Consider the following 13,147-nt stretch of genomic DNA (forward strand, 5'->3'; position numbering starts at 1 on the left):
GGTATTCATTACTAATATTTGGGTGAACTGAACTAATCGTGCATAAATTTCCGTTAAGCTTTAGTGCTATGATGGGCTGTCACAGTCCAACTGAAAAAGCGATGTCACATGGAAATATTTCCCCATGTCGTACTACATATCAACCATGCAACAGCCTTCCCTCTTGTAATTTCATTACCCTGCCATGCGCCTGAACCGGTGATCAAAGTTTATAAAAGCTTGCTAACAACGTTCCATCTCACTCCCTCCCACGCCACCGTTTAGTCTAACATTCCGCCAGGCACGCAACCAACAATCAAATCGTATAGGTCATTAAAACTTGCCCTCTCGCGGTCATCCTGGAAAACGGCGTGATGACGAAGATTTAAAAATTTTACGCGTTATGGGAGATACATTTTAAAACGTTTATATTTTTCGAATGAAGTTTAATTTAACTTGAATGCTTCTGTGGGGGATGAAAAATCGAAACCTACGTATCTAAACCACCTTAATTAATTATTATTTTTAATTTATATATTTTTTTAAATAAAGGGAATATTTTATATTATACGTTAATTAGGTGTTTCATGCAGTCGCACACGGAACCTATTTGGACACGGTTGTGTTTTAAGTTTGTTCTCTGTTTTGTGCGTGCGTTCGCATTCATAGTTTTCGGTTGCATTTGCCGGATTAGCGCTGGCACTCTGTCTCCCGGACGGTCTATTGATTCACTACTTTAGTATTATATTTTCAAAATATACAATGATGCATTATGTCATTTCATGGCACATAAAACAAAAAGTGTGTGTATAGGACAATCTAGGTTATTTGTATTTTGTAAAACATATTTATTTTTTATTATATTTTTCATTTTACTACATATTATCTATACAATATATATTGCATGATTATATATAAATTCATAATGTAAATTACGATAAATACTGGGACGGCAGGGAGCATCAGGGCATCATTGAAGTTGTAACTGGACAATGGAGTAGAGTGCCAACCGGAGTTTAGGAGGGAATGTGTACTGTCACTTAGATAGTTACATTTCACTCCAACAGTTGCAATGAATTTGACGCGCTCTTTTTAAACAAACCATCCCATGGAAAGCTTAACATGTATTGCGTATTTCGTTATTCGTTTTGTTGGATCATATTGTTGCAAGGAGATTCTCTTATTCCCGCGGGTTTCGCGTAAGTGTCTCTGCTTACGGGCCCGTCCAACCCCTTTTGGCCCTTCATACAGCAGTATGTTGAATTCAAAATGATGACGAAATTTGATCTTGCTGTTGAGTGGAGCCGCATGCATGGCAAGACCCAAGCTAGGATGGTGGCTACTTACATACTCATACATTAGGTGTTTCATGCTGTTTCTGACAGCAATAACCACCATAGGGCGATCAGTCTTCAATTGTATCGGCTGGTGGAATACCGACTTGAGAATGTATAGCGAAAATTACTTTTAAATAAAAATATCAAGAATGGTGCAATCTGTCTGATATATTAATTCTACATAATGTCACTTTTGCTAAAAAGAACCTAATGTAGCAATTTGTTCATCGTTAGAAGCAAGGTTTGCAGAGAAATCGACGATTTTTTTTTTTGAAAATAATCCATACTACTAGCACAGAGAACAGACATGGAGGCTCGAACAAAATTTCTCTGAAAACTTGTGTAAAGATTCCTATTCGACTTAAGCACTAACGGCGACCTCCCCACTTAAAAACCCTCTTTGACAACATGATGGCGCTGGCGTTGCACAAATTACACTAGACACTAAGTGCTAGTAGCGCCAAGTGGCAATTTTCAACAGAAAATTTATCGATACTAGCGCCAAATTGGTCGAAAGTGGAAAATTTAGAGAGAAAATCAGGAGATGCTAACATCACGTAACGGTGACGTTCCCACTTATTTTACACAAGTTTCTGACCGAGCTTCAACGTCTGTTCTCTGTGCTCTGGAGCGGCCAAACTTTAATGGCCTATAATAGACCAGAGGCAAAGCAAGGCGAGCAGCAACAAAACAAGCTGGTTTTGCCGCCCTTCGGGTTTATGTTGTCGTTATGTTATGTTCGGATTCGCTCGTTCGTTTCGTCCAGTCCCGTCCCACTAGTCGGCTTCAGTTGCATTCAGTGCTTCGTGTCGCATGGACGTGCTCCGTTTGACGTCCCTCTGTTGAACGATAGAAGTAACCGATCGATTATTGTGATTATCATTCACACGCGAGTTTTCAGTGACATTGTTGTTCTCTGGTGGAAGTTTGCAGCAGTTTTTGATCAGTGTGTTGTGTTGCATTTGATAATCAATAGTGGGCAGCGCAATTCTAATGTGTTTTCGGTGTTTTTGTTCTAAGTGGATAAGCAACGCTGCTTTGTAGTTTTCTTTGTTGTTGTTTTTATTTCTGTGCTTGCAAAGTTGTGTTGAACACGCACTACACGTTCGGCTGGTGTAAAAATAAAACAATCATTGCTGGGTGTTTTTATTATTAATTGCGTGAAATACTTGCGCTCATATTGCTATATGCAGCGTACACAACACACATGCATTTTGCCTAGGTGTCTGTTGCAAGCTCAGCGTGTGAGCGTTCGTTCTAGACCTTTAGCTAGAACAATCCGCGATCGTCACCGTGTGGGTGGTGGAATGACATTTCGTTAGGAGTGACGTGTGTGTTATTGTTTTTACGAGGGCGTACAATGATCGTTCCAGTCAGTGATTGACAACGACAAACGGTGAAGATTCAGTGAATGAGAAGCTACCGGAATTCTGGGAGCGCGAGATTCAACCAGAACCTTCACAGTAAAAGAGAGAAAGAGCAAAACAATCAAAGAAAAGTAATAAAAGCCGTGTAAAGTCAAAAGGTGAAGATCAACCGCAGTAAGCGACGAAAGTGTACAAAAGATGAAAAAATCGATCGCTCACTCCCTTTTGTACATGTGTCAGAGAGTATAGATTGAGCATCATCATCTCCGTCGGTCGGCAGGAATCGGAAGAGCCAGTAGCCAGACACACAACAATACAACACAGGTTGAATCATCCAGTTTCCGAAAGTTGAAGAAAACACAAAACGAAACACGCGCACTCTGGGCCGGAGTCGAGCCAGATTAGGCTATCACACTGAACGAGCGAGCGAGCGAAAAAGAGAAGAACAAGCTCAGCCGTCGATCTGCGCGTAGCAATTATTATGATTAGATGTGAGCCTTATTAAATGAAAGTGATTTCGCGCCGCAATTAAGTATTTAAAGTGTATCGTTGTGAGTGTGTCTGTGTGCACAAGTGTTTCTGCATATGCATCTCCGCCGCTGATCTCTTTTTGGTTGCTGCGGCGGAGCGATTACTATCATTTTCGGAACGGGGGGCCTCCTAATCGTCCGACCGAGTTCAGGGGGGCACAATAACCCGCCAAAAGGAAAAAGAAGTTATCAGTGGAACGAAGCAGTGGGCATCAAATACAACGAGGCGCAATGGACAACGAATCGGACGGCTCCGAACGGTGGGAGGATTTTTTCGGTAAGTTCCTGCTTCCGGTTTACCCCCTGGGGGTCTATGGCGATACAAACTGGACCGGATGGTAATTTCAGCGTTCCGGGGTCGAACCGTGGGTACGGTTTGGGCAGAAACGCCCCGGCAGATAGGCAAATTTGACGAACAAAAATCATATGAAAAGCGATCTGCCCACAAAGAGCACACGGCCAGCGCTCGATGAAAGAGACACAGCTTGTGGAAGAGGGGCTTTGCTGACTTCGCGAGAGCAGTCAGTGTGTAGAGATCGTGTAATAGAGATCAACTTTGGGTCGGGCTGCGGGCTGGGAAGGGGACGGGGTTGAGCGAAGTAACCCAGTCAGAAGGAGCAGCTAAACAGAGTAAATCGAGACATGAAATGAAGGCAGCGGAAAAAAGTTTCGGAAAGATTTGACATGCTTGGGTGCTTATTCGCACACAATTCAAGCGGTTTTTTTTTCAATTATCAAAAAAATAGCACTACATAATTCAGATCGTTCGGGCTTGGGCTTGAAGGATGCTTTAAAATCTCCGTTGAGTTTGAAAACCAAAGTTGAGCATCTTTTGCTACAAACTAAATCGGCGATGGAATGAAAAGTACGTTATTTTCAAATATTTATATCGAGAAATAGCATAAGTGGATTTGTATGTCAATAGCTACATTTGCAAGACAATGATTCCATTTATCTAGGGTGAAAAAAAGGTGTGAAAAGGGCACATTAGACCTGTTCATTTTAACAGAAATGGGATGCACCGGGTCAACCGTGATTACTGTTCGTCGTGTTAATTTGAACTTCTGTGCAAATTTTCAGCAAAATCGGTGATGATTTAGAGGTACATTATAAATTGCTGTTATGACTCGAGTGACACTTGCCTTTGATAAAAAACACGGCTACTGAGGATTCATATTTCTAAAAATATCATCTATCAATGAAACAGTCATCGGTCGTCATTCAAAAGCAATGCAACTATGTTCTGTCAATCTAATTGAAACTTTTATTGGCTCTGTTGTCTTGTGAATTTTAGCTGTAACGGCCACTTTTCTGATTTTTATCTCTCAATCTATGGAATCTTTAAGCTTTGCTTTGCTATGCTGTTTTCGTTGTTTCAGTCTCGAGATACAAATATTATAAGCCGTTAATTACCTGAAAAACATAAAATTAACTTGAAGCACCTCTAAATCATCACCGATTTTGTTGAAAATTTGCACAGAAGTTCAAATTAACATGACGAACAGTGATCATGGTTGACCCGGTGCATCCCGAACATTTCTGTTAAAATGAACAGGTTTACAGATATTCAGATATTCGGTGTAGAATTTCAGGAAATCTGTGAAAAATCACCGAACTGTTTACCGAACGTTCAGCTGTTGAGATTTCGGTAAAATTGCACAGATTTCGGTGAAATAATCTTAGTGTGTAGGGCACATGTTTTACAGAAAATTCTTCATAAATTACCAACAAACAGAGATAGAATCAGCCGGCGCCGGTGGTGTAGTGGTAACGTGACTGCTTTCTAACACCCCGATGGGTCTGGGTTCAATCCCAGCCGAGGTCGGTGGGATTTTTCTGAGGCATAAAAATCTCTGGTCACGTCTTCCTTCGGAAGGGAAGTAAAGCCGTTGGTCCCGGTCCATGTGTGTTGAATGGGTGCGATATCCTACGCAGGTGTGGAAGCTGCCTTTCTGCACATTCGATTGCCGTCAATGGATGGCAATCGATGTCCGTCGGTGATTGGCACTAGATTACGGAACAGAGACCGACGTTAAATAAAGGAAAAGAAAGAGATAGAACCTTAAGTCGCTCCGGCAAAAATGTGCGCTACACAATTGAGAAAAAAATGACAAGAACATGTTGTATACGAGAAATCAATGGATAAAAATTACTTTTTAAATACCGATTTTTTAGGAGTCACCCTTCATAACATATTTGAAACATGTATAAATAGTGAGCCATTATAGATAGAATCGGAATGCGGATCTCTATCACCGACAAACCGACATGAAACTTAAACTTAAATCTTGATCGAGAATCCATAACGGCCGATTCAAATGTGGAGCGATTCCATCGGTCAAAAACATAGAAATGTTTTATCTAGATAAAAAAAATCTGTCCGAAATAGATAAGACACGAACCAACTCATAAATTTTGCACGCGTTTTCGTGGCTAGGATAAATATTTTCCGCGAACACGGCGGTAGATGTCAGTTTTGTGCAGAGGCGTCGCGTGCCTCATTTGTTTACCTGTGCACCTAACTTTGTTCGCTATAGTTTACCGCCACCATGAATTCGAGGGACATATTCTCAATTAAAATATTAATCATTACCTAACGTAACATTTAAAGGGCCTATCATCTTGTGTAAACAAAACTTGTATGGCCCTTTTCGCGCTAACCGAAGCAGGAGGAATTGCAAAACCTAGCTAATTCTCGTTTTTATCACAAGACTAACTCTTTCGACTGAAGTGTAATGAAGAATATCCGTCGAACACTTCCGAAAACATTGTTTGATACAAAACAGTGTCAACATCTAGAGAAAATTGATGTAGTCCCCTGGGTAGCAAACTTGAATTAATCAACTCTTTAGTCATCAAAACAACACTATCAGAATGAGCCAGGGGAAGCTCATAAGTTTGACAGGCGCACCGGCGCAACCATCGGTAATTGAGAGATTTACAACTGTAAATAGAGTGAAAGCGAGCTTTTGCGATCTCTTTCTCCATTATTCTCTTTGCCTGCAATCAGATATCCAAGTGCACTGCGAGAAATGCACACTTTAGGCACCCATACATCACAAATGTTCTTCTAATTTAAACTCACCCAGACTACTGTTTCTGTGTTGCTCCCGTTTGACGCGTGACTGCAGAAAATTTCAATTACAACTAGTGGTGCAAACCGCCATGTATCGTGGAAAATTTGTGTTATGTTTCAAGAGGTGATAGAAGGTCTGCTTGGCTTACATCAGACCATTCACAAACTTGCCACCCGCCACCCAAAAAAGATCGCATTTAGGTGCACTATTTGACGAGTTTTGTCATGGTAGTAATATTGACATGCTTAGAAATCAATGCATTAGGGATTAGGCAGACCATACGAACTGAATTTAATCATTTTTGAAGCAATCCATGGTCGAAAATGTAATTGAACCCCAATATATAATAGTGTATTCATGGTGACATGTGGTCTGGAGTAAAGAAGTACATACAGCTATAATGTGACCATCAAATCTATAAAAATCTGAACGCATTTTTTAAATTATTTACACCTGTGTCGTGCACAGGTTGCACATGTAGACGCGACGCCACTGGTTTTGTGTTTTGATCATAAATTTCTTTGTAATTTGTATGATCATTCATGTCGGTTTGTCGGTGTCTCTATCTCAAATAATTGAGTAAGTATTAATAGCGTGGTTCCTGTTAATGAGTTATAAATATCAGTATTTTTAGTGATTCGGGATAGAGCACCACCAAGATGCTTACACTTTAAACTTTTATATCGGAACTGAAACCTGCAAAATGCGTGGCGATGATCAGATCAAGCTCGCTTCACGACAATGGGACAGGCGTGCTGTGTCACAGCATCGACAAGCATTTTGCAGGTTTTGGTATTATGACAGTTAACATAACTTTATGACAAAGTTAACCTAACTGACATTGAGAACTTGGAACAAATCAGTAAGTTAAAGATCAATGGAACCATCTCAAATCTTGGAAAAAATTAATAAATTATGTGTGATAGCTTGCCTCGTAATTGGAGCACGTTTTCCGCGATTCGAAATTTAAATGATGACCTGTGTTATATTTATACTTGGATGCTGATCCGGTCAACAATTGCCATAGATGGACCTGGATTCGGTTGCCCGGTTCTGGGTCGCCACCAAAGCCGAGATTCAAGATTTCTGGCACAAATGGCCAATCATCAGCAACGGAAGATCTCCGCTAGTGCACGTACATCGACGGTCTGCAGGACCTACAATATCCCCCAGCTTGTTCCTGGGGCCACTGTCAAGGCACCAAGCCCCCAACGTCCCATCGTTAAGTGCGATCATGTTGCCGAGGTAGGACTTTCAAGTGCAAGAGAGAAGCTTACAGCTGACAAACGTCGAATGGAAATCGGGAATTTGGTTAACATTGGAGGCCTTTGGTGAGATCCTTCCATTACACTGTATTTTATATACCATTCATTACCTTGCATATTACTGTTACATTCACTCATAACCTAGCTCGGAGCGTTTGGTACGGTATGTCCACGCATCCTTATTTGACGCGTTTCTAATGATGACGCACTCGTCTATTTTGACAAGATATTTTTTAAAACCTTGTAACACCATCATCCCCTTAGAGCACTGAAACTAATATTTGCAGAAGTAACATTTCAAAAATAATTATTTAAAATAGTCGAACATTATGGAGTGCTTCGATTTAGGAACTGCTTCGAATATGGTGCGTCCACGATTTATTTGTACTCGAATCCTTTCACAGAATAAAATTTGCGGTAAATGCAACGCAGTAGGCCAGGCCTCCTAGACCTGGCCGTTTTGATGTTTGTGTCAAATCTCAGATATGCTGCAAACATCAATGCTGACAAGAAAAATGATTAGGTCTTATCTAACCTAATGATTTTCCAGGATGCTTTCTCGTACTGGCTGCGATTGTATTAGATTAGATTAGATGGAACCATCTCAAATCTTGCCGTCATTATTAACTGAACCCATGGCGTTCTGTCAGTTAACGATGTATCTCTGTTGTTTATCAACCAATAGTATTTGAAATTATTGGGGCTTCTTATGCCTTCATCATCCTCTTTTGTAAATTTATTTAACGAAATTGAAGTTACATTTTAACTGATTCTTATGGAGGATTTCTGCTCATTTTGCTAAATAAAATTTCCTCAGTTGTTCAGGATTTTTCCATAACTTTTCGGTAACTTTCATGTTTATAAGAAAGCTGTTTTCTAATTGCGTAATAAAATATGGAATTTTTTGGTAAAACGCCAACTTTATCTCCACAAACGATTTCAAGACATGACAATCAGTTCTACAATCTAAACCATTAAAAATTTAAGTATAACATATATTTACGATCTAAGATCTTACAAAAAATCAAAGCCGTAAAGAACTCGAACTCCAAGTCTAAGATCTAGATACTTTTCAAAATGTCAAAATCCAAGAATTAGCAGAATGAAGTCTTGCCCAAGTAATCAACAAGCCCGCTAATCGCTCTCTTTGCAATATAAAGCTGATATACGACTAATTTGGAAGCCCTATATTAACCTTATACAGGGTGTTCGGTTCCTTAGTGCAGATAATTTAAGGGGCGATAGAAGATTTTATTTAAAATAAAAAATTGTTCTACGCATATCATCAAATGTCAAAGATTACTGAGTTATTGAACTTTTTTTTCTGTTTTGGTCTATGCTTGCCATAAATTGGCTCTAACTCAAAAACTATACCATTTAGCACAAAACACTTGCCTCCATTGGACAGCTTGATAAATTTCCTACTTAATAGTGTCATTTCTACTTTAAGCAAGCTGCATTTACACACATTTGAGGGATAAACTTGTCTAAAACTTGTGTTTGTGATGCCTCTCAATGCGCTCTACAACTCTCTCTTTGACACCAATTTTCTATCTTGTTTAGTTTAGTCGCAATTTTGTACTAAAAACATCATGTTGGGTCGTTAATTAACGGTTGCGTAAAACACGAATTCAACCCCACCGTGCGTTGCTGTTGACGTCTGTTTGCAGCGCGCATAGGACACTTGATCGATACGCCAATTTATGACAAGCTTAGACCAAAACAGAAAAAGTTCAATAACTCAGTAATCTTTGAGATTTGATCATATGCGTAGAATAATTTTTTATCTTCAAATATGATCTTCTATCGCCCCTCAAATTATTTGCTCTAAGGAGCCGAACATGCGATTACCGTGCTATTAGCGGGCATGGTGGTTACTTGGGTAGTCATATGATTAATTTCAAGTTAGCAACCTTAAATTTGAAAGTTCGCCATTTCAAATATGTTACCAGGTTACTCAGAAAGTACCCCAAACATTCAGGTGATCAGAGTTCTCCATAAATTCCTCGAGATATTTGTTTTAAGACATCAGAATGATCAGGTATGATATCTGAAGATGTTCAAATATCCGACCATTAAAATCTCTTCTCTCAAATATTCCCTCATATCATTCCAGGTTTTTAACTGGCTACAATTAAAATTACACATCAGATATTCTCATATGATACCATTCTATTATAGTAAGGTATTCCAAGAGATATCGTGCTATCCATCAATCCAAATCACATCTCTGATATTGTCTCATATGATACCAGTTAACTCAGAAATTATTCCTAAGATTTTCAAGTGATCGAGTGTATTGATGAGAGGATCGCTGGATATTTTTCAAGACTTCAGAATGACCAGGTATTATTCTGAAGATCTTCATCTGTTCAAAAATTCAATTCACGTCTCTAAGATTTTCTGTTATGATACTAAAGTCTGTTCCAGTTAGCATTTGGCCGCTTCTTTATAATTACTGTAGCGCCTCTAGTTGTCGTAACAAGAAACTATTGACGTCGTTTTGATCCGGAAGGATTGTTTATTTGGTAGTGAAAATTTCATATACTTGTTCAAAAGTTATCGAAGATGGAACGTGACAGACGTGAACGAATTCTGCACACTAACGTGCAAAATCCAACGTAGTCAGGAGGAATGAGTGCAAAGGCTCTCAAATTTCCAAAATCGACTGTAAATACCGTGCTTAAAATTTATCGGGAAACACCAACGTTGGATCGTGCAAAACAAAACAAACGTAGAAGTGGTACATATGACCTAAAACTACGAGCGAAGGTCATAAGGGCAGTCCAAAAGAATTCGTGATTTGGCGAAAAGGTTCAGTGCGGCACACAGTACAGTACGGCGAATTTTTATGCGAGAAGATTTCCGGTCGTACCATGCCATGAAACTTACGTAAAAATGGACTTTGGACAAACCCCCGGGCCAAAAATTTTACTTTGATAAACGTAAGGGGGATGTTCCGGATAAATTCAAATTTGTCTTTGCAGATAAATTCGCTCGCAAGTTGATGATTTGGCAAGGCATCTGCAGTTGCGGAAAGAAAACAAAGGTTTTCATCACTGGAGTGACTATGAATGGACAACTTTACAAGGAGGAGTGTCTCCAGAACATAATCTTGCCGTTCATTCAATCACACGAAGGTCCCGTAAAGTTCTGGCCTGACTTAGCCAGCTGCCATTACAGCCGCGATGTCATAGAATGGTATAAGCAGAATAATGTCGATTTTATTGAGAAAAGTATCAATCCACCAAATTGTCCAGATTTTCGTCTCATTGAAAATTTTTCGGAAATTATCAAGCGCAAATTGAAGAAATGTGGCAAAACAATCAAACACCATCTGATTTGGAGAAGTGGTGGAAAATGATGGTAGATGAGGTTGACAGTACTACTGTGCAAGACATGATGAGAGGTATTCCGCGAAAAGTTCGAAAATTCAACCGAAAAGCTGACGAATAATTTTTGTTGTCTGTTTCCCTTAAAGCTAAATAAAAATCCTACAAAATGATACCTTTAGCGCTTTTGTACTTTCCAAGGGGAAGGAGAAAGGACCAATTTTGTGCGGCCAAATTCTAAATGGAACAGACTTTATGTTGCTCAGGAATTATTCCAAAGACCTCCAGGTGATCAAAGACATTGATGAAGCCCGTTGGAAGTTTTAAGGATGATCAGGTATTATTTTGAACATCGTCAACTGTCCAACATTTTAATTACGGCTCCTTGGATATTCTCTCGTGATTAGAGGTGGCTCAGAAAATATTCTGAATATTTTACCTGTTATTCTGAATATCTCTAATTGTTCAATTGTTTTATCATGTCTCTAAGATATGCTCGCCTCCATTAGCTCAGTCGCTAAAGACGCAGCGACAAAGCAAGACCATGCTGGAGGTGGCTGGGTTTGATTCCCGGTCCGGTCTAGGAATTTTTCGGGTTGGAAAATTTCTCGACTTCCCTGGGCATAGAAGTATGATTGGACTTGCCACTAAATTATACCAATGCAAAAAAGGTACAGGCATCGAAAGCTCTCAATTAATAACTGTAGAAGTGCATCTAGAACACTAAGTTGAGAGCACGCAATAAGCTAATATGCGATATGCAATAAGCTTGAAATGCGAAGAAGAAGAAGAAGAAGAAGAAGAAGAAGAAGAAGAAGAAGATATGCTCGCATGAAAGTAGATTGATCTTGAATTATTCCAACTACCTTCAGATGATCAAGAACTTGCATAATGTTCTCTGAATAATTTGGCGATTCATATGGTTAATCAGATTTTTTTCTGAAGATCTTTAACTAATCAATAAATCATGTCTGTATGATATTCTCGTATCATAGCGGGTTGATCAGGAACTATTCCAGAAACCATCATATAATCAAAGACCTGCATCATGTTCTGTGCATATTTTGTCAAGAATTGAGGTCGATTAGATTTTAGTCTGGAGATCTCCAGCGATCCAGTAATTCAAATCTCAGATATTATTCAGAAAGCGCGTTGAACAGGAATTATTCTAATGTCCTTCAGTTGGTCAAATACCTGCATAACGTCCTCTGGATATTTTGGTTGATTGATAATTATCTTGTCATATCTCTTTGATATTCTTGCAAGATAGCAGGTTGATCAAGAGTCATTCCACAAAACGTTATATTGATCTATGATCTAATCTAATCTAATCTAACATAGCCAGTTCATGGAAGCATCCTGGAAAACGATAGATATACCTCCATCCTTTTTCTTGTCTATTTGGTATATTTTATACATCAGAGATGCGCAAAATATATCAAAACGGCCAGGCCTACTGTGCAGCACTTAAGGGGCAAGATGATTCAGAAACATCGGGCCTGTTTAAATCTAAGATTTAAACACGATGCTACGGAATCCAATAAATGGATGAAACGTGGACATCTCGTACCGTACGTTCCGTTGTTATAAATGATTGGTCGTTGGGAGCATCTAATCTAAAAAAGTTAAATGATGCTCCATTTTTCTCGAGTGGTTGGCTTATGGTTATAGCGCAATTACTCACTTTCTGAAAAGAAAAAAAAAATGAATAAAAAGCCGTAGGAGAAAGGAAAAGGAGGAAGGAACCCTAGTTCTATCTTCCCTTGTGTATAGACTGAAAAACGGGTTTCTAATCAATCTACAGGAAAAGTTCGCTAAAACTCACAATGACTCGCTAACTCTTCCTTTTGTGTGCCAATATTTACCGTAACTAGAGATAGGAAAGGAAATGTTGATGTAGCACTTACTCAACGAGAGCCACCAAATTAGTGACACCCTCGTAAGTACTACGGAGTTGGAGTATTGGGTACGGTATTAGGTCTGGATACGCCTGAACCAGACGATACAACCAAAAGCATATGATTGTTTTTTTTTTGTTTTTAGGAATTTGATAATAAACCCACAATCTTATGCAAAGTAAGCAAATGCAGCAGCCGCTAAGCTAGCCGAGTTTCGCAATTTGTTTTCTTAGTACTGTATTAGTGAAATTTATATGGAACATAATGTAACGAACTAAATAAATAAAAAAGAAGGATCTCACCCGAATAATCCTGGAAGCTCCCGAATACAGTTCAGAAAAGTTTCTTGGAACTTGATTTTG

General features: G+C 39.2%; 1 protein-coding gene across 1 annotated transcript in view; it reads left to right on the forward strand.

Annotated features, from left to right (window-relative positions):
• The first annotated feature begins 2,121 nt into the window (after positions 1–2,121).
• Positions 2,122–13,147, forward strand: part of GEFmeso (Guanine nucleotide exchange factor in mesoderm) — a 296,949-nt gene continuing 285,923 nt past the window's right edge. Inside the window, exon 1 of the mRNA XM_065230382.1 lies at positions 2,122–3,490. Within this exon, the coding sequence (XP_065086454.1) occupies positions 3,445–3,490 (46 nt within the window). The 5' untranslated portion in view covers positions 2,122–3,444. The remainder of the gene's footprint in view (positions 3,491–13,147) is intronic.

Source organism: Ochlerotatus camptorhynchus, unplaced genomic scaffold, assembly GCF_037179485.1.
Source record: "Ochlerotatus camptorhynchus isolate MF236.1 unplaced genomic scaffold, CSIRO-AGI_Acam_v1.1 ptg000330l, whole genome shotgun sequence".
NCBI lineage: Eukaryota > Metazoa > Arthropoda > Insecta > Diptera > Culicidae > Ochlerotatus > Ochlerotatus camptorhynchus.